Genomic DNA, 27,841 nt, shown 5'->3' on the forward strand with positions numbered 1-27,841 from the left:
TACTGTAATCGGTCCAATTTAGGCATATGCGGTTTTCACCGGGTCTTCACGTTTTGACAACTAAGGAACCCAAAAAACCGAATGAAAATTTTCCGGATGTTCATATGTACGTGTTTGTGTTCGGTATCGCACCCTAAATCAGATATCTCCAGAACTACGCTACCGTTTTGACCAAACTTGGTCAGATTATTTCTATGTATGGGCTATTGATGCCATTAAATTTTCAACTTAAAAAGGTCAAGAGTGAAACTGTAGAACAAGGTCATCCTTAGTATCTCGAGATGTAGCCTGAGATCTTATTTTTCTTAGGCTCATTTGTTAAAAATTAAAAAACAATATTTCCAAACATTTTTTTGCAAAATCGCACCCCCACCCTCAAAAAATGCTGTAAATAAACCAGTGGCTAAGTGGGTATACTGTGTCATTAATACCTCCTCTCACCACAAAGATCGTTAATGTAGCACTGACGTACAGCTACTCAATTCGTCTCACCTTTTTCTGTTTAGCCTCCGGAACCACTGTAAGTTATTACTTCAGAGGATGAATGAGGATGATATATATGAATGTAAATGAAGTGTAGTCATGTAAAGTCTCAATTCGACCGTTCCTGAGATGTGTGATTAATTGAAACCAAACTACCAAAGAACACCGGTATTAACGATCTAGTATTCAAATCCATATAAAAGTAACTGCCTTTTCTAGCATTTGAACCTTAGAACTCTCGACTTCGACTGCTATGTTGTAACGTCACAGATGCCCGGTAGAATTAAATAATTGAATAATATTTAAAGTGTAAAAAAATATTTAAAGGGGCCGCTATTACCGCCACATCCACGCGAATGAAATACGGTATGCGCCCGCGCTTTAGTTAGAATCATTGAATTAAATAAACAAAAAATATTATATTATAATAAATTGATATGAGCGTGTAATCCGTGCATTAGAAAAAAGGCGCGTGACAGGAAAGTCCTAAAATTGTGTTGTCAGCTTTTTTTTTTTGCAATTAAATAAAAATGCCCTTTTTTGGACTCCTTTAACCAATCACATATTTGAAACCAAAAAAAAAATTCAATAAAATGACAAAATATTCCATAATTGATTACTCAGTCTTTTATCATTTACCTTGCTAAATTAGGGAATTCTGAATTAACGGCTTACTAATTCCTTACTCATTTGCAGTTACTCAGTTGGTATGTTGGTTTTGATAAGCTGAGTAAGAAAATTTATGTATTAATGTAAAACAACTATTATTATTTTGAGGATAATTAATATTTGCAATTAAAAATGTAATTAATTATTTCAATCATCACCAGTGTACTTTTTTAAGCTGACACTCATTGTCTTATGAGGAACTATCCAAAATAATAATATTTTTTTGCGGTTATGTTAACAATAATTGTTGAAATACATGTTTATAGTAGTTAGTAAATCTTTTTTTTTGTAGTAGAAGTTATCAAAACAAAGATAATTTTTGCCAACAATCTAAAAAATAATTATTCTGACTGAGATGGGTGTTTTTTTTTAAATTGACGATAATCGAAGTAATTGATTACATAAGATATGAGAAAAAAAAAGATTATTATGAAACAATAAGGATATTTTTAGAACTATTTACACTTTTCCCACAGGCTTAATGTAGAGTTAAGTGGTCAAGAAAGGTACTTCTTTAGTTTCTGTTCGGTTATTATTAGACATTTTTCAGGTAATGAAATGATATTGTTACTCAAGTTAACAGAAAACTGAATGCGATATAAGATTAACACTTTTGATTATTTCTGTTGCTATGTAGGTTATAATTAATCTTCAAAGTCTTCATCAGATACATAAAGCGAATAGTAAAGATTAAGTTCGTATTATATTGGACCCTTTAATAACAAAGAAACGTATTATTAATATGACGTTTGCAGATTCGTATGTCTATGCGTTCGTTTTGAATTTATATGATTTCTCAAATAATTTTACTAGGAAAAATTTCGAATTCTTTTGGCTTGTTTCAGACATAAATTCATTTGACGGGTAAAAATAATTTGTTTTACTTGTCTATCTAAAAGAGCAGTCATACTAGGTAACAAGAAAAATATTTTCAGAGGAAAATCTTGATAAAATTTGAAGAGAATATCGTATTTAAAAAGTCTTAAAAATCAGGAGTTTAAAAACCACCTAATTTTTCTATTAAAATTAATGGTTTGAAAGCTATAATTGAAAAAAAATTGTAAAAGAAAGAATTCAGAATCAAATCAAAAATTTCAACACGGATTATCATCTGGCTTGAATTTCAGTCCACAGATATTTGTTCTGTTTTTATAATTTACACTCTCACGCACCCACGTGCGCGCGCAAACAATCAGGCCTTTTAAATTTTATAATAAAAATCTATAATATTAAAGAAAATTTAGTAAAAAACAGGTAACTGTAATAACATTTTTTAGATTAAATTTGTTATATTAATGACAAATAATAATTTTCTTGGTTCATAGTTTCACTTTTGCCCTATTTCATGAACTTGAAGTTAACTAGTATTTTTTTAACTTTTTAGTTTTTGCATTATTGAACCAAGAGAATCAACTTTTGGATTCAATTTTCTTTTTAAGACTAACTTCATTCAAAATCCCAAATCACCTGTATGCTTTACAAATAAATTTGCTAATAATTTACTACAAGAAATTCATAATAACGTCTATCCATCATTTTCATAAAGATTAGGAAGTTGATGAAGGATACTTATCAATATATAATTCAATCCTTTCCTTTAACAATGAGAACATTAATAATAATATTATGGCATAAATAATAATTCAATGTATTATAAACCGATTATTAAGGAGAGATTCCTTACCCATAACAATTACATATATATATTTCGGTCTGAAGTGTTATTTCATTGTTAATTCATAAAAACACAATCGTTAAAATCTAAAAAGTTTTATTTTTTATTTTGACCAGTAGGTCTAAATACATTTTTTTTTTCAATATTCCACAGTTATCATAAAAGTAGATTATAAATTACCTTTTATTTACTCACAATGCAATTAAATTTTTTATCACAAATTTAATTGTAAATTTAAAAAAATCTATGACATCTTGATAAATGTGATTATTATATAGAATAAAAAAAACTAACAAATCTAGGGTCATAATTTAACTACGGTTTTTCCTTGTTAAAAGCTTTTCAATCGCTGTTTGAATTATGGATTAGGAAAGTGAGGAATGAAATGCCAAGACAACCAAAGTGCTGAAATATTCAGTCCTACAAGTAATACCTTCATCACAAGAACTGGACGCGTGGTAAACATCATTACTATCATTAAAGACAACCAGCACAAATGTTTTTGTGCCTCAGGAATGCGTAACAATAAAAAAATACTCTGCAATCAATAGTGTAAAGGATCATAAAATACTGCATCACGTTTTGTTATGAAGCAGCGCAATATTAAAACATCTTTTATTTTAACTCTTTGAGGAAAATATATCTGATATATATATAACCCGTATAAAAGACTAGAAATTTCCAATTATATTTACAAGTTTATTAATTTGTCTTCTTTTCTTATAAGAAGATAAATAACGCACAAATTTACCTTATTATAAATCTTAATCTAAAAATTTATTACGCAAAGCTAACACGAACGTTGGACGTATAGAATATAGTATATCGACAGAAGGTTTTTAATGGATTATTATAACAAAATAATATTGTGGGTTGATGACTGAACTATTATATATGGGCTGTATATCATTTTTAATTGATTAAAATAATAAAATAAACACGCAGAAAATTAACGTATCGAAGCAATAAATTACTGTATAATAATACTTAACTGATAATAATTCATTTTTTATATTAATGTCATAGCAAAGATAAATATAAAAAATTAATTTATTCAAACCACAAGTGTATCACGATTTCATTTTGTGCAAATCTAAATAAAAAATAAAAAATAAGTAAATAAAAAAGATTTATGTAATTCAGGAAGACAAGGTCGGTTAATTTCTTCAATAATCTTCGCATTTAATTTTTTTTTCTTTACTATCATAAATAGATATAATAACGAAATAAAGGTATTGATTTTTTACTCGTCTGAGGGAAATAGGTTTAGAAATTTGTTTGTTAACAATTCAAGAATGATTTATCTAGAAAAACTGGGTGAAATAAATTTTCCGTAGATCTCAGTATGTACGCAACGAACTTCCAATTAACAGATTTAGATGGATAGATAATTTATTACAGATTAGGATCTGTATAAATATGAACACAAAACGCAAATTTTCCTTTTTTTTATAAACGATTTGCACAATACTTTTCCACTGATACAACTGATGCGGTTGTTAGTTTTGCATTTTACCTCAAAGATATTCGGTTTCTTTTAGAAAAAAAATAGTAAATTTCATTAAGTGAGGATCCTGAGAAAAGTTATTAATCTGGTGTAAATATAGGCTTTACAAAGAATGGGTGAGAACGCGGATATCAAATTTTATATTTGTTTACTTACAAGTAAATATCATTATTTATTTTCTGTATCAATTTAAAATTTGAATTGTGATTATTTTCTTTGTAAATAAATGAAATTAAAACTTAAAAATCATTGTTTACGTAATGTAATTAAAAAGATTTACTTAAAAAAAGACAGCTTTTATCATCAAAACCCTTACTCCGTTGCAATGACCTTAAACAGTTTATCCACGTATTGTACGGGTGTGTGTGTAAAGTGTTGTATATATTATCTTATTGGTCTTATATTTTACTAAACCATTACGACATTGTGACTGAATGTCAACTCATTAATTATAAATGATGTCGACATTTAAAGTAATGAACTATTTCTTATTCTATCAACTGAAAGGAGTCAATTATAGAAAAATGAATGAATGGTCGAATGAAATTTAGGATAATTGACTGAATAAGTCACGTACTAATGAGAAAAAAATTGAACTTTAATACGATTAAGGAATCTTACAATATTTCAAAATTATATCAGGGTCTTAAAGAGAGAAGTTAAAATATATTAACATAAATAATATCGATTCTGGACGTTAATTTATCTTTAATAAATTATATTGCCATAGCTACCGAGAGATCAAATAATATGTCTTTAATGATAGAACTTAATAAAATTTATCATCAGGGTTCCGTAGTAAGTTACATTCTAATATATGTGTACATACGCATGTGTACCTCATAATCGCATTCACTCCTCGACGTGACGTTAAATGGATTAAAAGAATAAATCATTATTTAATAAATGATAATTTGATGATGATAATTGTTTAAAATATGCAAAATAGTAGTCTTAATAATTTTTTAATTCCCTACTGCTATTTTCTTTTAAATATATTTGTTCGAGAACCTTTTTCGTTCAATTAATTTAATATTGACGAGTATGAAACTGGAAAGTTAATTAAAAAATGCTTAATAATACCACGCTGTTATTACAGATCTCACTTCTTACACGAAAAATCGTTTAAAATACATACATGCCTAATATATATGTACAACATGACGTGAGTGAATCATATCAACGCCCAGAAATAACTACTGAAGATGAAGTGATGAAAACTTGTAAACACTTCGTCTTACGTTGTAAGTGTTCACTAAGAAGGTTTTTTTTTGAAATTTCAAGTTAAAATGGAGAAATAATAAAATTTACAATTTTATTTTTTTTAATTTATTGGTGAGATATGAAGATATCACCTTGATTTTTTAGTACGTATAATCTTCATGTGAATAACTAAAAACCAATTTAAAGATTTTTTTTTAATTATCGACCTTGAAAGTAGTAAAAAGAGGTAAAAAAATCTAAACAATGATTGCTAATTTCCCCCCATTTCCGTCTATACTAAACGAAATATTACTTAATTAGGGCTTGCAAATACTCTTCAGATAAATATCTAAATAATAATTAATATTTTAATTAATTATAAAATAATAATTTAATTAATATTTTTAAATTAATTTTAATATTTTAAGGGGTAAAAAAAACCATAAATAACTTTAGGCATATTTCATAAGAAAGCTCTACCTATTGTAATGGGTACCATGATTCAAATTCCGAAAAATTTCCACATATATTTGCGTTTCACATCCCCCAGACCTGAAAACCACTGTCAGTTCAAAGGTTTAAATATAAATTTATCTATATATATATATATATATATATATATATAATTTCACTTTCCTGTGGACACGATAACTGCCGTAATATTGTGGCAATCAATTTCAAATTTATACATAAAATATAACTACCCAAAATCTCGCTCGAGTTCGTTAATGGGCAAAATCGGATCATGGGGGTGGAAATGGGAGGGCGTTTTCGAAAAAAAACGCCATAATTTTCCTATTAAGTAAAATATCGAATTCGTTTAATTCCACTGTTCTTTGGATAAGAGCCTAAAACTTATCCAAGTAAAGTTTTCCATCACCAATCATTGGCCCAGGAATGGAAAAAATGGGGTTTTGAAGACAAAAAATATCATACCTCCCTATATAGACACATTATCGAATCGGTTAAAAGTGGTCGTTAGTTTTATAAGCATTACCTAAAACTTATGTCTGACACAATTTTTATATGACCAACCCTTACGGCAAGGGATGTCCAAAATGTTGCTGGAATTGTAAGAAGATGGGGCTTGTTGTATGCTAAACATGTGAAACATTTTTTTCACAACCAAGTATTGTAGTATTGAGTAAGTTTGAAATTTTTCTTAACTTTAAGGTGGAAATCTTTTTTATCCCCTACTTAGCACCGGTGTAATCTACCTCCGCCTTCCGGCGTGCCGATTTGGAATTTTTTTTTAATATTTTTGCCATTTTATTTTACCGCTCAATAGCGGTAAAATAGCGGTAATTATTGAATCAATAAAATTGATTCAATAATCAATCTTTGTGGAATTTGGTAACATTTTAATGGTAATTTATGTTTGTAAATTTGATTATTTATTTCGCAAGCGAAGCGGCGACGGGAAATCTAAAACAGAATTAGTGGGTCCTGTATTGACCAAACTGATGCTCTGAAGAAATTACAATATACTGAGAGTTTTTATAAATTGAACAGGCTTTAATTGTTATTTATCATTATTATTCTCATAAGCAATGAACACAGAGGGTCCATAAAGCATAGCCCTGGCTAGAAGGGACCGGCTAAACACCCGTTCACCACGATGAGAAACGCAAATAACCATATAGCGCGGGAGAAGCCGCGATGAGAATGCAGTTAGTTATATAAAAACAATTGTAGCTATTTTTCAACTGAATTGGTTATCCGTTAAAATCTAAGAATTTCCTTCGTTTTTTTTATTTTTGGATGAGTTGTTTTAATCAGTCATTTTTGCCTAGTGCTTCCTTATTTATTTTTGCCTTTATAACTCAATTCCTATACATCTTGTTTCTGTAATATTTCTAGCTTTTTTCCTCTTTCCATGTTATTTCTTTCTCATTAAAATATAAATAATTTACTCCTGGATAATGATTTTCATTGAATAGTTAATACTTCTTCTTCACCTTCTTCATGGGTTAGGCAGATCTGCCTGTTCCGGAAACAATCTTCTCCTCGAGCGACCTACACACCTGCGGCCTTTGGGTTTGTCATCACAGGCTAAAAGGGGCAAACGTTCATCTTCCATCCATTCTAGATGACTGCATTAGTTCCTCTTGTATGCCTTCATTTTATTTTCCAGGTTAAATACACCAAGCTCGTTTCTTATATCTTTACTTCTTATTTTGTCATTCAATGTGCATCCCTTGACTGCTCTCAGAAACCTCATCTCAATTGCTGTTACTTGGTCTCTGGTAGTACCATGTTGTACTACCCTACAGCACCACTGGTATCGCCACCATTTTATGAAACTTTAACCTAGTATCCTCTACTCGTCCTATGTTTCAACACTCTGAATCGTCCCACAGATATTTCTAAACATATTCAGCTTATTCATCGTATCAGTATTATCTATAAAAGATTCTTGACATCTTTAAGTAGTGTGATACTTGTTCCAGGATGACCCCATTATCTCAATTTTTAATCTCGCTGAATATTTGCCATAAACCCAAGACCTTTGTCTTCCCAGCAGAAATCTTCAAGTTGTATTCGTTGCAGATGTTTTTCAATATGAACATTCATCTATGCAGCATGTCCTCATATTCTTCAATTATGACGATATCATCTGCGTAAGCTATAATATTAAGTCTTATATAAGGACTGAGTTGTATCCCGGAGTCTATACCTTGCCACTACCTACAAATGACATTGTCCACATAAATGTTAAAAAGCGTCGGAGAGTTACAACACCCTTATTTATTTTAACATATTCCTATCTTTGTCCACCTCTGCTGATAACTACATTGGTGCCTCTGTACAGGCTCTTGATGGCTTGAACAAGATGTAGAGGAAACCCCCCCCCCTTCGATTAATATACTCCATAATTTCCCTCTATCTAGACTGTTGAATGCTTTTTCAAAATCGACAAAGGCTATAAGGTGTTTCGCCTCCTTCTGTTTAACCTCCAGAACCATTGTAGTATTCAAATCTGTATAAAAGTAATTGCCTTTACTAGGATTTGAACCTTAGAACTCTCGACTTCCCGACTTCTGTCTTCTTCTGACCCTACTAAAGAATATTATGTAGTCATCAACATACTTATTGCTATTGGCGGCTCGCATATAGGAACTGTAGAACTGCAGTAATCCGTATTTCCACTTTATATTATCAATAACATTTAATATAACTTTAATTCTTTCTTTATACTTGTGCAATATACAGTCCTTAAGCGTAATGTCATCCCCCAATTTATGAAAAAGATAGAAAAGATTTTTGAATGAAACTCTGTGCTTCAAAATTCCAGTGGTGTGGTGTTTGGCTCTTGTGTGCATGCACACATAGGAAACTGTACATGAGACTAGGAGGGAGAGATAGTACTGTTGCTCTTGCAGTGCCGACCCTGGCGTGTTGGTGGAAGGTAGTTTTTTTTAATCCGCATGTGTATGGAGTGTTCCAAGTTTGTTCCCTTCCCTTTTCTAATTTAGTAATAGAAAGTTTAAGAGGTTTAGTTGTTTTTCAATATTGATCAGAAGATGGTGGAAAGCAAGGGCTCTTTGATTACCAAATCTGTCCAAGAACACACTGGAAGGGTGAAAGAGAAGGTAATTAGTAAAAGATAACTATATATTTGTTTCTGTATGTATAGAAATTTAAATTAAGGACTATTGGACTACACTGTTTTTAAGCAGAAATTTTATTTAGTGTACCATATTTTTGAATGTGTTAATTTAATGTAATGTAATTTAATTTTTGAATGTGTTTAAGTGTAGAATTAGATTATTATCCTGCTTCCAGCTATTCTACTTGATTCATTTTTTCAGTTCTTTTATTTATCAGAATAATTTAACGTTGGCCTTGAAAAGGCCCAGGAAAATTTTCTGGATTAGCACCGCCACTAATTTTAGCGACTGCCACCCTGCTTATTACACTATGACTTTTTTTTTCTGAAATGAAGGATACATCTACATTCTTCTCCAATTCGTTTTCTTTGTTTGCTATTGTCCTGACATTCCATGTTCCCATTGCTAGTCTTACCGGAAGCCATCTTTTTTCTCTCTTTTTACAATTCAAATATTTCCCAATAAATCCAGTCCTGATTCCCAGGCTATCTTGGTTTCTGCCAGTAATATATAAAATACTGTGGCTGCATTATGAGGGCTGCCTCACAGCCAGAGACAGGCTGGAATAGTTAGGACCATGTGAAATTAGAATTATCACTAAGAAAGAGTAGAGAAAGATATCTAAATATCTTTTTTTTTAATCGTATTAATAAGAAGTTTTGTATGATAAATTTACATGTTTGTACGAATAATAATATATATATATGATTTAATACTATGGCTATTTATGGTATTCAGTAAAGACTTTTAGTTTTTTAACTCAAACAAATAATTCAAATAACTTTTTAAAGTCTTTGTTTCAAGTATAATCAGAATAATATGTAATACTTTTTAACCGTTAATTAATCTCAGTAAAATTAATGATCTACTTGACTTTAAGGGGGAGGGGATGTGAATAATTAAAAACTGGGTAAACATACATAATTTATTTACTAGTAGTGGTGGTAAATTATAAAGAAAATAAGATTAATAAATAGTAATGAAAATTATCTGAGTAAAGCGTGTGAGAGAAGGCGCCAAATGACGGCATAGACATTTGTTATCAGTAAAGAAGATTGTGGCCGGCCAAAACAGACAGTTAGTCTGTTTAAGAATCAATTCAGCTCGAGATCAGTTAGTAGTAACATCATTAAATAATAATAAATATGGGGATCCAATATGTTCCAGATAAAAACGGTATGGGCGATAACTGCCGGTTTCGTCTACAGACTGGACAACCCGGACCAGAAGCGCAAGAAATTGCCAGAGTACAGCTGAGGGAAACGAAAGAACATGTCGAAGAGGCTATAGAAAAATTACGAAAACTTCTCAGAGGTTAAATCAATTAATAATTTTTATTATTTGAATAAAACTCAAAACGCGGTAAGATTCTCATGTTAATTCAAATGAATTAAAAAGTACTCGTATCTAAAGTAAAGTAAGCTGAAATTTTATATTAAAAAAAAGTAGTATTACGATTTTTTTTATGTTACTAAAATAAATTAATTTATAATTTGATTAACAAATGAGAATTTTATGCGGTGGTTGTTTTTACTGTTTAATTTATTCTATTTTATTATTTTCTGTTATGTATGATACATTAAATAACTCTATAACGTCATTATAATATATACCACGTCATTATGTGAGTTTTACTAACTTTAGATAGAATTTTTACTTACTTTTATAGAATTTTGTATTTTTTTTGACATTAAATTTAATCTTACGAGATATACTAAGCTAGAATTAAGTCTCTATAAGTTTATACTAAAGGTAACATACAGTATATTGGGGAGAATTTTAAAAAAAACCCGTTTTTTTGTTTAAGACTCATTTTCATATATTCACAAACATAATAAATATAATTGTTTATAATATAATTTCCCCACATGCTCTTGCTGCTCATGGATATTACCAAATTATTTTGGTAAAATTTGATTTTTGTTGATTTATCAACAAAGACATATTTATTATTTTCTCATTTAATTTTTGGTACTTTTTCGTTTTATGTCCCCCCATTTTTTCGCATTTTTTCACGTAAAAATTACTTAATATAGCGTGTTTTGTAATAATTGATGAATAAAACATTAGAAAAAACACACTAACCATGCTGTTTTATACCGGTCATTTTAAACATATTAACATAATACTTTACACATTAGTCAAGGTTAGCGAGCGTAGGTGCATTGATACATTGGGAAATGTACCTGAGAGAAGTGTGTGTGTGTGCGCGCGCTATCATTTATTATAACCCCCAAAAAGGTAGCTGGTCCGAGCTACGGTAGAAGTAGGCGAGTCCTCATTTTCAAAAAGAAAGTACATTAGAGGTAGAATTCTTCCAAATCAAGTGGGTATTTGCAGAGAAATTATAAATATAATCTAACCAAACTTAACATACGTTCGCTTCGCTCGCTAACCTTGACTAATTAACAATAATGTTTTGATTATTTAAAAAATAAATTCAGTAATCATTGCAATTATTTATTATTTAATCAAAATGTTACTGTTAATTAGTTTTTACTGTTAATTAGTAGTAATTAATTTTTATGTGAAAAAATGCGAAAAAAGTGTGGGGGCGTAAAACGAAAAAGTACCTTTTTTTATGATTTTCATTCAATTTAACAGAAAAATCCTGACTAAAAAGTGATTCTTAAACTACTTCTTTTCTCGAAAGAGAAGAAATATATAATATAAATTCTAAGTTTTTTTTTTTCAATTAATGTAACTAATGGTATTATTTAAAATACATCGCCTCATGAAAAAAAGATTTTTGAAAGATAAAATTTCATTATCATGTGATTATTATACGAGTATATAATACATCTTATATTCATTATTCATTTTTACTGGTGTTATCAAATAATGTTTTTATTTTTCACTTCAATAGTCACAGCGTGTAACTTATTTATAGAAATAATTAGAATTAATTTTATAAATAAACAAAAATTTATTTTAGAAAATAATAGCTTATTACACGATTATTAAATAACACGTCACTGCAGACTTAAAAACATAGATTGCATTAAATACTTATTCATTTTCCAAATAATTTAAGCTAATTGTCTATAATGAAGTGATTTCAGCTCGTTGGATATATCGTGATTCTCCAATATTTTAAACAAATAACAGAAAATTAAAAATTAATTTTATTTACATTTTGTAAATAGTTAACTTTTTGTAAAAAAATACCATTTACAATTCATGTTATAAAGGAGCATTTCAAATCAAAGAGCTTTTTATATAACCCCTAAATTAAATATTGCTTAAAATTAATTAATCTTCTAAATAAACTTTTCCCTTCTTTTAAATTATTTTAACAATTAATAACCAACAATAACAATTTTGTACGTAGGGAAATTAAATTCACAATTACATAACAGTTATTATCATTCAATTTTAACAAATTTTACTCTACAATTATATTACGTCATTTTTAATTATTGTTAGTGCCTCCTCCCAAAATCTCAAAACCCGATAATCAAAAAATATTTCATCGTTCTTCATGTTTACCAAATTATCTATGTTCAACCATCTATTAAGAGCAAATAAAATAATATTCTTTACTAAAAAGGAAGAAAAAATAAGAAAAACAATTGATCCTGATGGAATAATTAATGAACCATGATAGGATAAATAAACCACGTAAGAATAAATAAACATCTGTACTTTTTATTTTCCCAGCATTAATAATGCACGCGCGCGCACACACACAAACAAACAAGAATGATTGAATAAGCTTCATAAATAATAAATAAAATTTTTAATTTCCGTATTAGAATGCACGTATTTATTTACTTTACCAGCTATTGGTTAACGCTTAATTACAAAAACACTTCATTTTATTGCATATTAAAAATGTCAAGCCTACGGAATTTAATCCCAGAACCTTCCAGAGGAAAGGTTGGTATATTAGAAATAATTTACCAATATGCTATCACTCGGTCATATCGGCATTTTTTTTGGATTTATACTTTCTCTTTGATTTTCTAGAAAATTAAAAATATTGTAAATTGTGTAAAATCCATATCTGTTAATTTATTATAAACGCACGATCTTTTCTTATGATTTTTTTCAGAATCTATTTTTACCATATCATAATCTTTTATTTAGAATTAAACGATTGTGCAGCTAGATTAAGGAGCTTACAGGCCTTTGAAGTGCAGGACATGTTTTCTTTTTCAGAAGCTTTAATATATTTTTGAAAGAACGGTTCAAGAACGGTTAAGTTTATTGTACTCAAATATTTATTAATTGTAGGCATAAGACGAGCATACCTTTTTGTAACCTATTTCAATTTAAAAAAAAAAAAGTAAAATCATATTCTGATTTAAAACGTTATATAACGTAAGAATAAATAAACATCTGTACTTTTTATTTTCCCAGCATTAATAATGCACGCGCGCGCACACACACAAACAAACACACATAGTTAAATTAATATTTTTTGTGAATAAGCACTTGCGTGTTTTAAATGATTAATTATGTAATGAATTCGTACTAGAAAGAAATTTTTAAATATTTAGAAAGAAACTAATTATTTTATAATTAAAAATTACAACAGAGAATAGAATACCATTCAAAGTAATCATTGGTAATACATTATATATTGTGGTTATTTATTCAATAATAGAAATTACTGGTTTTTCCCTAAATAATTGTTAGTTTATTTAAATAATTCTAATGTTGTAGGAGAATTATTATTATTATTTAACCTTTTTTCACATACATTTATTACATACCGCTATGGGAACTTCGGCAGCTTGTTTTGTAGTTAGATGAGATCATTATACTAATCCATCAGATAACTATCTTCAACATAAAGGAGAAATGAAAATTTAAATAACTAATGTTATGTCAGAGTTTGTAGTTATGCATAAAGTTAGTTAGTAGTGTGCACTTTACTTAACTAAAAATCTTTTACAGTTTTACATATAGTTTCATGAGAAATACTTTCAAGCTGTTATGGGATATCACGCTGTCTCGTTCTGAATTTCCACCAAAATCTCTGTAGCGAAGGTTAAAGGAATGGTTCGAACTTCTTTTGATTTCGCATTTCGTTAAGCTTAGACTTGAATAATTGTTGGTTAAACTTCTCATTAGTAACGCTATTACATCAATTACGAAAATGATTTGCTTTTGATCAACCTATAAGTGTTTTTCTATTTCAAAAATACTTGTACCCTGAAATCTGGGAAACCAGATAGATAAAAACTGTATTTACTTAATCCAAAAAGTCAGTCTTCTTCCACAAAATAGTTGTTGATACATTTCTGTGGATATATTATGATAGGCCGATAAGCAAAAGCAACATGTGAAGAGAGCTACTTAGAAAGAGATTAAGCCTTTATTTCTGTTGAAATTTGCTACACATCCTATATCATTTTTTCCTTAAACTTTAAACATTTACTATATACATTTACAGTAATCCAACTTTGAAATCGAATTAACATTGAAAAATATTATTATTATTATCTTAAAGAAGTTTATTACTTTTTAAGCTTATAACAGATTTTAATAATTTTATACTCTCACTGAACTGGAACAATACTGACCTCGTTATTCGCAAAGTAAAATCTTAGGATATAATCAAAAATAATTATCAAGAAATTAATAATTGTTTATTATTTAATTAAATATTACAAATTATTATAAATTAAATGAAAAAAATTGAAATCAATAATTAGGCGTATTTCTCTTTACTTTGACATGAAATAGCAAAGATAATTGCAGGGTATGTACTAATAGTTAAAGTAGATGATTAAATTAATAATTTTAAATTGATAAAATTAATTAATTATTCTTTAAATTGTTTCTGATCGAGCGTAGCGAAGCCTTCGACAATTTGTCATCTTAAATTTTTTATTTATATACACGTATATTTACGTGTTGTTTGCTGGCAAATAGTAGTCCAACAATAACGATCGATGGAAGAAATGAATTTTAACAAAGCTTGGCAAGATAGTTACTTAAAACCCATATAGAGAAAAATTAATCAAGGGTCATTGAGGATGGCTTTATTCAAGCTGTTTTCAAAATTCTTTTTATAAAAAAATTCCAGACATATTTTGAAACCGCTCTTTGTGATTACAATATATTTATAGTAATTGTGAACTTTGATCACTCGATATTGCAAATTGATCAATTTTCGTATTATTATGTAATAAATATCAGCGAATTTAATGTGTTAACTGACACTGTATGTATACAGTTTGTCTTCAGCATAAACGAAAGTACAGATATTAAAATTGCCAATTATTTTCAGATAGTATTTGCAATTATATTTTTCCTTTATGTAATCGATCTAATACTATTTTTTTTCATTGTTTGCAATATTATTTTTTCTTAACAAAGATAGATTTTTTAGCTACTAAATTTCTTTTTCTAAATTTCTTTCTAAAAAATGACTTGTTAGATCTGTTAGCTAAAGAAATATTTTCTAAAGAAATAAATAAAACTATTTAAGACTCCAACTCTTTCTTAGTAATTCCTTTTTAATGAAAATTACTACCCAAATTGATAAAACGTTTAACATTTTCCTTATAAACAAGTTGGAAAGGGTCGTTTTTGTAAGATCAGTTATTTATCATCAATTTTTTTTCGGTGCTTCAATATTATTTTTAAGCATTTCTAAATTGAAATAAAACAAGTCATTTTTATTTAGTTGGATCTACTGCTCACTGTGTAGATTAAATGTTTAACAGTTTATTTTTGCAAAAGCAATACGCAGGCCTAAACATAATAACGTTTTAATGAACATATTCTCAAATTAATTACATTAATTCATTGTTGCTCGTACTTACAATTAATCTGCACAAAATAAAAAAAAGCGTTTGAAACAAGTGCTATTTAAAGTATAAAACAATTTTTGTTTCATTATAAGGTAAATCAGTTTCTTCTGGAAGTGCTTATTATCGATAAAATTTCTTTAACAATTTTTTAAATATCTGCACTGCTTTATTTATCATAAAATACAAAAGCATTTTTTTTATCATAAAAAACCTAATATTTACGTGTATTGTTTTTTTTATCAGTCTATTAATACTTTCATTAACAACTTGTCAAAATAGATAGATAATATACGTCTGTGTTTTGAAGATCTGTTATACCTGATAATTTATTACTCAAGATATATTTTCTTAATCTTTGTTTATTTCTATTGTTACCTTAACAAATAATTTAAATATTTAACTCTGGTAATAAATCCTAAAAGTAGATTAAATTAAATTTTAATTCTGTTAATTTTTAACTATTTTTTACAAAACTAGATTGAGTGTAGCTAATGGTACACATTTTACTGCGAAAGACCGAAATTAAAGAATGTCAATATTCTCCGGTGAATGTCGACACGTATCAAATATGTTTGTAAAAGACCAAAATATTTGCTTATTCCTTCGCCATATACCGTCTTCGCTTATTCCGTCGACATATACCAGAGAAGATCCGAAGGACCTTCACTGGTATATGTCGACAAACACAGATAAGCTTTGGTGGTGAGTCGAAACGATAACTAGAAATTAAAAAAAAAAATCGCCCAATACTAATCTCGTAAAAAAAAGGAAGTTTAAATTTAAGCCAAACATAACCTACGTTCGCTTTGCTTGCTAATCTCGTCTAATTAACGTTAAATATACAAATTATATATATATGTTTTCTACAACATTGGAGGCGATTAATCAAATTCACCTCATTCAGTACGAACTAAAAATATTTTTATAAAAGAATTGAACAAAGGGCAAACCATCTGACCATTCATTTTATCATTATCGTTTATCCATACAGTTAATAACATATCCTGACTGACCCTTTCAATTTATAAAATACTGAAAATTTTACTAAATTTTTTTTATTAATGCGGTGCGGTCAAATTTTATCATTTGATTAATTGCCTCTCAATATTGGGAGGATAATATGTATAATTTGTATATTTAACCTTAATTAGACGAGGTTAGCGAGCGAAGCAAGCGTCGGTTATGTCTGGCTTAAATTTAAACTTCCTTTTTTAATCTATTTATCTTAGAAATTGGTATTGGATGATTTTTTTTTTAATTTCTAGTTATCGTTTCCTCCCTTCCCCCCGAGCTTATCTGTGTTTGTCATCATATACCGGCGAAGACCTGAATAAGCAAATATTTCGGTTTTTCGCCGACCGTATTTGGTGTGTCGACATAAACCAGAGAATATCGACATTTGCCAGATTATGAGTCTTTCAGAGCAACACAAGAAGTAAAAATGAATTATGCCCCCAGGAATATAATTGCTTTGTCTTTCTTTAGATTTTTATAGAACAGATCGTACAGGAATATAAAACAGTAATTAGCCAACTTTTTTTACCGAATGAGTTACGAAGATGGACGCAAGAAATATCCCCACCGTAAGACGTTTACCCCTCCCGTGCCACAGCTGTTTCCTGTACAAGGGCTGAATAGGCACGCTTAAAATTCAGAATTACCACGAAATATTTTATCAGCATAACGTAATAATTTGTCTATCAATTACAACATTGTATTACTTGTGTTTATTAGTATTACACTAATATTAATTTACAGGAGGAAGTGCGAAAATAAATCGAGAGTGGTCTGCCGCCTATGTCAAGTTTAATGGCTTACATACTATTCATGGAAAATAACATAATACCCGTATTAACTCAGCTTATAAAAGTAAGTGGGTTTCCAAAAAGAATAAGGCCTTCCCGTAATCAAATTATGAGTGTTTGGTACAGCCAAATCTAATGTTAAATAATACAGTAAAATTTTATACCATGTTTTTCTTAAAATTTTTACTTTTTTTAATCGACGCCAAAATCAAAAGTAAATGATTACTGATCATTTTCCAACTCATAACTTGACGTAGACTTAAAAGTCCAAATTTATGGAAGAACTAGTATCCTCGTCGCGGCTTCGCCCTCGCTATATGGTTACTTGCGTTTCCGGTTGCGGTCAGGGGAAAATGACTCGCACTTTCCATCTCACCAGAGGGACCTGCCCCTTCTACCCCACTATGTTCATTAAACTATGCTCGTGAAAATTATAATGCTAAACAAAAATGAAAGCCTGTTCAAACTATAAAAAATATTATCAGTATATTGTAATTTATTTATTAAAAAATTTTTTAAAAATGAGAAACTGAGAACGTTCACTTTTAGTGGCGTTTGTCGAACCGAGTAGTGGTGTAAGAACTGGGCAGAGTACGATAACCAGTTATAACATCTTTTAATATGGAGGCCGACTTTTTTGAAACTCACATTGTTAGATCACTAAAAGTTTCGGGTCCTGTACTACCAAAATAAATTACAATATACTGATAATTTTCATAACTGAACAGGCTTTAATTTTAGTTTTCATTATTATTCTCATAAGCATGAGTTTAATGAACACGGAGGGTTCGAAGGGGGATATCCCTCTGGCTAGATGGGAAGAGCGAGCGAAACGAGCCATGACCGGCTAAATATACTCTGACCGCGATGGGAAACACAAGTAACCGTATAGAGTTGGCAAAGTTGTGACGGGGATGCTTGTTTGGGAATTGTAATACGTTTTTTCTTTATCTTTATTGGGTTTTAGTTTATCAGTTTATTATTTCAATTCATTAATAAAATGTACTGGTCTGAAAAAATTCTAAAATTTTCTTATCTTTTTTTTTTGTTTTTCATTATTTAAGTTTGGGAAAAAAATTCGTTGTTTATTGTATATTAAACAATGTAAAATATTTTTTTTTTTAATTTACAGTTTTATCAGGTTTAATTGAAAATTTTAAAACAATATTTTTGATTAAATAATTTTTATTCATAAATAAATAAATAAAGTTTGCTATTAAAAAATTATTGCGGGTGAAGCCATTATGGGGGAACGCCAGTTACAACATAATATGTTGTGAAGATTTATTGCTTAACGATGATGACGTTTACTTACATATTTAACTTAAGTAGCAAGTTAAACACCCATTTACTTCACAAAAATAAAGAATAACAATGCAATGTAGAGAACAGATAAATAATTTTCAAAACAATATAATTATAAAATTATCAACTTAACAAATTATTAAATTATAATAATTAATTATATATACATAATTTTCATTGTATTTAAATGATTATTGATAAATTTAGTTCTATGAATTTACTTACGCCTTAAAAATAAATAATTCACACTGTTTTTAAAACTAAACAACTATATACTTACAATAAAAATAATTAAATTAAAAACAGCAAAATAAATATAATTTTATTCATATTATAATAAAAAAGACGTAATCAAAAGCAAGGTGACAGAATATTCTTTAAAAAATTAATTAAAATATATAAAATACATCGACTTACATATCGCTTATTCAATAACCAAACCTATTTTTCTGATTGGATTTTTATAATGAACTGCCGTTCTTGCTCTTGATGTAAATAATTTAGAAAATAGTGTACTTCGATGCGAATGAATCTTCTTTCATTTAAATTTTACTAAAAAAATCCGTAATTTTATGAAAATAAAGATCGCAAAGCTAGTCAGAACTCCAAGTAAGACAATAAACCCCCAAGCCCTGTTAAAATAAAAATCTTAATTTATTTGGTTCCCTTTCAATTTACATTAATAAAAAACGACCGTCTAAGTGACGCGTTATTTTTGTTTAAAAAACTGATGTTATCTAGAAAAAAACTTACTGCATGCCCACCAAAAGAATTTCAACGAAAGATAAATAAGTAATAATAATCGAAATTTATGAATTAGATTGAAAGAAAGCTTCTCAACCTAATACATAAATTTCGATTATTACTATCTTTTTTATTTTTTATTTTTCATCCTCAATGAATGTGATAGCACGACACGTAAAAGTATTTGAATAATTATATTGTGTAGGAATATGGGGAATATCTATCCAAAAGTTCTAATTTTATATAACAATTAACTGACTTTCGCTAATGTTGATTATGTTAGTTTAAAGGCTCATCATATTTTCAAATTTGAATGGTATGGACTGGAAACCCAAGGAGGGCCTCCGACATGATCGGATTTTAACTTTATTCTCCAAAAATAGAAGTTTCGACAAAAAACATTTGGAACATTGAAATATTTCGATTATTATAATTTGATGGCAGGTATTGATTTCAACCCAATATAATCAAGGTTTAAGCAGCGAAGAGGTTCCTTACTTCTCTGACATCATTAAAGGTTGTATGTGTCATAGTTTAGGTTGAAAATTTAAGTTTGAAAACCAAAAATCAAGGAGCTTAAGGGAGTTTAGAGTACCTGGCTCAAACTTGCAATGTAATAAAATATTTTCTGGCTCACTCCTCAAAACAATAAGACATTTCGGTAAAGAAGGGATTGACTATTCTCGTATTTCGATTTTGAGTTAAAAAGAACTTGGGGCCATGGAGAAAAAAAATGAAATTCTTGATGGAATCATTAAATTTTTTGAATTCTCTCAGAAGGCAGAACACATATTTAATTTATCTTTGTGTTATTTAGTCTTTCATAATGTAGAAAAAATTTTGAAGAATAATAGTTCAATATTTTTATTATAATACGGGACTTTTTTTAATTACAAATACTTTATGTATTAGTGGAAACGAGAGAGGTCAGTAAAGAGATAAAATAACACAAAAATGCTATGTGATAAAAAATATTGTAACCAGAATGATGTAAATAACTAATTAACAAAAAGCGAATAGTGAGAAAAGAAACGATTTTTCTGAATCTCTAAATACTTTTCATGAGTCGCACATACAACAAAACCGAAGGTGGACCTTAAAAATGGGATAGAGATATTGCGAGAAATTCTATAATTTGCGTCATCTGAAACAAAGCATTTCAAATTTATAAACCAATGTTGTGATAATGATCAATCATTCGAAATTTTTAGAATGCCCATCGTATTCACCTATTAAAGTTTATCATTGTTTAATTGTGATTTTGACAAAGTCCAGAATTCTATGTCGACAACAACGCTAAAATATACTCATAATACTTCAAGAGCATTACAACTTAAAATCGTGGTCCATCAAAGAAACTACTTAAAAAAAGGCTACTTAACTGTAAATACAATCATTAAATTTGAAAAATAAACATTTTTATAAAAATTTTACACAGATAAAATTTTTATTATAATTAAAAGTTTAAAAGTAAATAAAATGCAACTGAAATCTCTTGTTCGAGAAAAGATATTTTCGGCTTATTATTCAATAATCTATTATTCATTTTTCTATTGTTTTTATATGACGTTGGAATATCAATTAAAATGTAGTTATCATTTATTATAGATAGCATTTAATCAGCGTAATCCTATGTCCTTGAACTACGGTACAGAATGCAATAATTATTTACACAAAAGCTTTATTGAGAAAAAAATATTTTACTGTAATTGATTATTGAAAAAAATTTGCAATCATATTAATTAAATTTTATTATTGTATAAAAAAATCAATTTTTTGCAAATTAAATAAAATTTTAGGTTAAAATTTATAATTAATATCATTTAAATGTGATTAAATAATATTTATTGTGTAATCAAACGGCGGACTATTTGAGACATTGATATATTCCAAATTTAAGGCAGCATGATCTAAGAAAATATCGGATTGTTTTTTGAAGTATTTTATTAATTTTTTATTTAAGTATTTATTTTTTAAAGTACACCTTCAAGCATTCACATGAGCTGGAGGTTATTCATTTATGCGATCCAACAGTCAATAAACGTAAGTGTAAACGTGTGAAATAACCTCCTAAGTAGTTAAAAATTTAATTTTCAAAACTCTTGAAGGTATATTTTTAAGTGAAAACGTAGAAATTTATAAAATAATTTAGTAAATTAATTTTTTATGAAACGTTTATAAAAAATAAATAATTTAAGTTAGAACTTTTTTATTACTTGGGCTGAATATAGTTTAACTGCATACAAATCTAAAATTACTGCGTAAAACTGTATAAAAAGTCTCTGTATAAACTGTGGATTATAAAAACTATATATTAAAACTGTTGATATTTACATGAATATTGATCAAACATCCAACAAAGATTAAACATTTATTAAAAAACTTTGAATATTTCTGTTATCCAAATGTAATCTTTGATTTCTTCGCCTAAAAACTAGTTAAAAATTAAGTACAGAATAGCGACTTCGTGGCAGAACGATAGCGTTTCTGTTATTTATTTAGAGAGTTCTGGATTCTAATCATGGTCAGACGTGGAATTTTTCATAAGGTAGAGATTTACCTCTCCACAAATAACTAAAATACATTAATAATATTAAACCACAAAAATTATAATTGAAACGTTTTTACAGGAGAATTGCTAATAACTGATAAGTAAATAAGTAATAGTAAATTAAGATGTATAGATATTTTAGTTTATAAAACTAAGATTATCATTTAATTTAAATAAGACTGTATTTCACTTAAGGAGTCAAGGTATTTTAATCAGATATTATAGAATCCTAGTCTTCTTGTATGGTGGTAGATAACCTACAGGAACAATGTGAGGAAAAATTGGTAAGAAACTCTCAACCTGTCATAAATTTTTCCATAAATTAAGACGACTGTAGTTAGCAGTGATTTACATTTTGTCTTTTTACAATTATTTATATTATATCTGGTAAATATTTATTACTCCAAAACTGCATAGTAATTTCAATATTGTTAACAATAAAAAAAATCTGATCTGGGCATCACATGACTTCTTTGTACGCCTATTAAATTTCAGTTACATTATTTTATTTCATTAATAACTTCTGATATTTTTTAATTTTTTTATTATTATTGAATTATTACTTATTGTAAAACTTTTTTTACAATCAGAGGTTAATAATTATTAATAAACCAATATATTTAAATTAAAAAAAGGAGATGAAGTCTGATTCGAACTGATCTGTCCTTCCCATTCAAGATCCAAATATTTCGTTAATTAAAATTCTAAACTCTGGAACCAGTGAAAATAAGTACCAATTATGATATATCGTTAAAAAGCTCTCAATGAGGGCTTATTACCGCAGTTAAGAAAAATTTCAAACCTGTTTGGATTTTAGACACTTTTGGTTGTCGATTGCAATCAAAAAGGGAGGATTGCAATCAAACTTGATTAAAAACTTTTAAGTTTAATGTAATGGAATCTGGAATTTATTACATCGATTAGTTTTAGAAAATATTGAGAAATATAATTATAGTATATTATAATTATTAGTATAATTATTATACATTCAATAATTTTAGTTGATAAAAATAGGTTTATGATGATGGCTAGACTAAAAATTCGACGGTTTTTATTTTCTATTTGTAGTAAATTATATATAACAAATTAGAGGATTTGAAATTATTTCAAACAAAAGTTAACCTGTAAAAAAAAAACAAATTTAATATATATGTACTTGAAGAATATATATTTACAAATAAAATATACATTGTTTTAAATGTTTGAATTTTTTTTCTAGCGGATAACACAATTTACTTCAGAGATGACGTCGACACACTTATGATATTTCTGAGGCCGACAAAATTCTATCCAGAAAGTGCTTTTGATCTGGTGAGCGACTAGTTAAGATAAACATTTATGAAAATTTCAGATAAATCGTATCGATTGAATTTAAGAGAAACGATTGTAATATATTAAGTAAACTAATGTTAACTGTTTTGTTATTATTTACTGTTAGTCTGTTGATTTCTTGAAATGTTTAAAAATACTGTAATTATCCAAATAAATGAAAAACGCAAAGATAAACTGGAAGAGGGAATTTAACGAATTAAATCATATAAACACGAAAACCGGAAAGATATTTTTTAAATAATGGAATTCTAATTCGTTAAAAATATAAACAATGTTGTAAATTTTATAAATAAGAGCTTCACTTGAATTTTTTAAAGTTTTATTAGAACTTGTACTGTGAAGTTTAAACTATTTTCTAATATTTCACCAGGTTTTTCTTGTGACAGATAAATTTCTACAATATTAACTATACCATTAATTTATTGTAGTAATACGTTTTCCACTTAAGGAACTTTCTTTCTACTCCCACATGGAGGTCACGTTTTCTACTCTTTTTCTTGATAAGATCCTTTAATTATTTTCAATTTTTTTACTTTTGCCTGAAACAATTTGTTGTATATAAAATACGAGTACAGGCTTATAAATATATACAAAGGAGTAAAATTTTAAAGTTCACAGAGTATAACAAATTGATTGATTTAATTATTAAGATATCCTTAATTCCAGATTTATATAAATTTAGTACGTAAATAAATTACAAGACCGCCAAAAAAAAAAATAGGTAAAAAAAAAATAATTTGACACAAATCACAAAAACTAGTGGCAAGCCTTAAAAGTAAAAATAATAATTTTGTTAAATGTTACATTTATTATTCAAATACTTGAAAATTATTACTATAGTAAAATGTATACTCAGGGAAGGTTTCAAAAAATCTGTCCATAATTTCAGATTAAGGTAGCGAGGTGATGTAGTGTTGATCTTCTTGCACAACATAAACGGTTCAATTTAAATTTTAATCAATGAAAATTTTTTTTCAAATTAATATCACGTAATATACAGATTAAGGGGACGATTAATTTTTATCCTTATCAATGTTTTTTTACGTTTTAGAATAAATTCATTAAAATTACTATGCAAACTATTAAAAATATTAATCACAACGACAAAAATAAAATTTTTTATCAATCGTAAGAATCTGAAAAAATATTAGAAATACAAATTTAATTCGATTTAACTATTTATTTTTCTTTCGTTTACTAAAAACAAAATTTAGACACTTTATAACCTAGTACGTATATTCTGTGTTTATAGCTTTTTACTTTTAAGTATTGATTCTCATTTAATGAAACCGATAAAATTCTGAAAAAAATCATGCGATTGTATAACTACGGGAAAAAAACAAAAAAAAAGTTCAGAACAATGAAAAAATATATTTCCCCTGTACTACTACCTTTCAGTACAATTTTTCTCTTGTTTCTAGGATATTTCAGTTACTTTTACTGAACTAATAATATTAAAATTTAATAAAAAAAAATATGTAAGAATAAAGGAAATTGTTATTTATTATCATTTATGTTATTTTTATTTAATTTATTTTTTTACTTAATTGAACATTAAGATTTGAATTTTCTTTTTCTTGATTTCTTTAGCGTAAAAAACAAAAAAAAATAATAGATTTCTAAAAATGGCTTAAATATAAATGATAAAAAGGTATTAAAATTTGCCAAGATATATTATTAAAACAAAATTAATCATTTTACCTTATCATTCTACATTATTTTTATTACGTTATTGTTAAAATTCCTTTATTTACTAGGAAGTGCAAAGTACTAAAAAACAAAAAAGAATTAATTGTTGAAAAAACGTTGAATCAGCAATAATATTATAGATTTCCTTGTTCAATAAAAAGACATTGCAATACAAATGTTTTTGCAATAGTGACAATTTTTAATATAATAGTATAATACAATAAATATATGGTCATGCCAAATTATTCTGCATATCAAATTGAAGAATTGTCAAGTGAATATGAAATTTAAAAATTTCGTTTTCTATCTATACCGTCTAAAAATTTAACAATCTAAAATTAAACTCTTGCTTCAGATGTGATTTAAATTCAAATTCGGGTATTTTTTTGTACGTCACATCGAAACAGCAGATCAAAATTAAAATACAATATATTTTTAAAAATGACACAATTTAAAATCCTTATTGACAAATTAAGTTTAAAAAAGTTATTTATAAAAAAAATTAGAAAGAAAGGATTTTTATTCCTAAAAAAAGACACATCATTTATTAAGATAATAACCGGTTATTTACCAAATAATAACCGGTTGCTATATCGTTTCAAATTTAAAGCGATGAAACAGTAGAACATAACAAAGCGATGAAACAGTAGAACATATTTCAAATTTATATTACTAATGAGATTTTCCGTAAGAATTACTTGGAACTTTTTCGTTTCAAAATCTTAACTAATAACCTATTTGACACTTTATTTTTACAGATGAAAAGAGTCTCAGATTTTAAAGAAAAACATGAAAATGTTCTGAAAGGTTTAACTGCTGAGTCAGAAAGATCATCACTTACAGATAACAAAGTTGTCAATGTTTTGGTTGACAGAGATCAACATGGTCGAAGGATTCTCATCGCTAATATTGGAGGTTTGTATTGTTCATGGAATTAATTTATTTGTTAATTTTTTACTAAGTTCACGAATAATTTATTTTTTATTTTTTTTTTATTTGCTGAATACAAAATTAACTTAAAATAGTGTTACTAACAAAAGAAATTCTTCCTTGTTATGATAATTTCTTATTGTTTTTTAATGTCCGGTCATGATATTTTTTTTACAATTCAGGTCAAACAACACATCATTTTCGTACACATCAATGCAGTATTTATTGTTTGTATATTAATATTCAATAAATCTGTACTCCCTGTCTCTCATTAGAACATGGCACGTGTGATTAATGGCTCTTTTAATTAGTTTTATCAGTAGGATACTATAATTAATTAAATGAATGAGTTGCACTGGTACTTAAAATATTTAAAAAAAATATTTACATTCTAATTTAAAAAAATTGACGAATTAAATTCTTTATTCCATCTATTTGTTATACATCACCTATTCCTCTGTTATCTGAATTAATATTTGAACTATTTGAACTCTCTACGAAGTAGAGATAACCTGAGATAACTTCAACTATGAACAGAATGTTGAAGTATGAAGGTATAATTTTCAGATTGCTAAAGTGTTAAAGAAAAACTACTTTTTGGATGCAAAATAATTGAAAATGTAATGTTAAAATTGATTAAAACTGAAACAATTAAAATATTTAGTATGAAATCATCATTTGTCCTCATGAACATTTACACCCACGATCAATTTTGTATCGTTATGAGTAGCCACCGGGTTGCTGTTTAACAACTGATTTTTGAAGTTCAAAGTCCTCAGGTTCAACTATTAATAAAAGTTAGTTGCTTTTATATACCGGTATAATTTGATGGTTGGGGTTAAATTAACCACACTTCTTATGAATGGTAGGCTTAAGTCTATAGACTACACCTCATTTACATATCATCCTTGTCTCATTGGACCTTGGGGAGGGGGTTGCTTATTGTTCATTAATTTGCAAGGAACATACGCGTATTGTTAGGTTGTAACGCACACATTAGCAAAGAAAAATTATATGAGAAATAAAACACAAAAAAAATTACTTATTTATATGTATATTTTCACACGTATGTCACGTGTACCACTTGTTTGTGTTATTAAGAATTTTTTTGTCATCCAGCGTAAATTTATCGGACAGTTTATGTGGGTATTAGGCTGAATTTTTAATTCTGTATGTAAATATAATTTAGATTACACGCAAAATTGATTGTTGATTGGTTGATAACTGTAAAAATTAAAGTTTCATCACTTTTTCTTAAATTGCCGCAAGCGTCTTAGATCATGTTTCATGCTGATCTTCTAGAAATCTAGATTACCAGAAAAGATAAACACGGTTTATATTCTATTCGAAAAAACTGGAAATGGACTGTGTTAATTACTATTTACATAATCAAACATTATGTTAAATAGTTCGTGAATATATGTATTACCTTAGCTACATTAAATGTATTAATGATAATTAGAGAAATCTTAATAACTAGAAATTTCAATAAATAGAATTCAGAAAAATATATCCATCAACATATTCACTTGTATCAACACAATATGTTATATAGGATTGAAAAATAAAG

General features: G+C 27.7%; 1 protein-coding gene across 3 annotated transcripts in view; it reads left to right on the top strand.

The window, feature by feature from the left end:
- LOC142319569 (clavesin-1) overlaps nucleotides 1-27,841 on the top strand; it is a 70,757-nt gene that overhangs the window by 26,656 nt on the left and 16,260 nt on the right. For 2 of the 3 annotated variants that reach the window (XM_075357007.1, XM_075357008.1), the window contains exons 2-4: nucleotides 10,316-10,462; nucleotides 23,540-23,631; nucleotides 26,100-26,256. In XM_075357007.1, coding sequence (XP_075213122.1) covers nucleotides 10,316-10,462; nucleotides 23,540-23,631; nucleotides 26,100-26,256 — 396 coding nt within the window. Of the gene's footprint in view, nucleotides 1-10,144; nucleotides 10,463-23,539; nucleotides 23,632-26,099; nucleotides 26,257-27,841 lie in introns of those variants that run through there. The other variant, XM_075357006.1, reaches the window with a different exon arrangement.

Source organism: Lycorma delicatula, chromosome 2, assembly GCF_047948215.1.
Source record: "Lycorma delicatula isolate Av1 chromosome 2, ASM4794821v1, whole genome shotgun sequence".
NCBI lineage: Eukaryota > Metazoa > Arthropoda > Insecta > Hemiptera > Fulgoridae > Lycorma > Lycorma delicatula.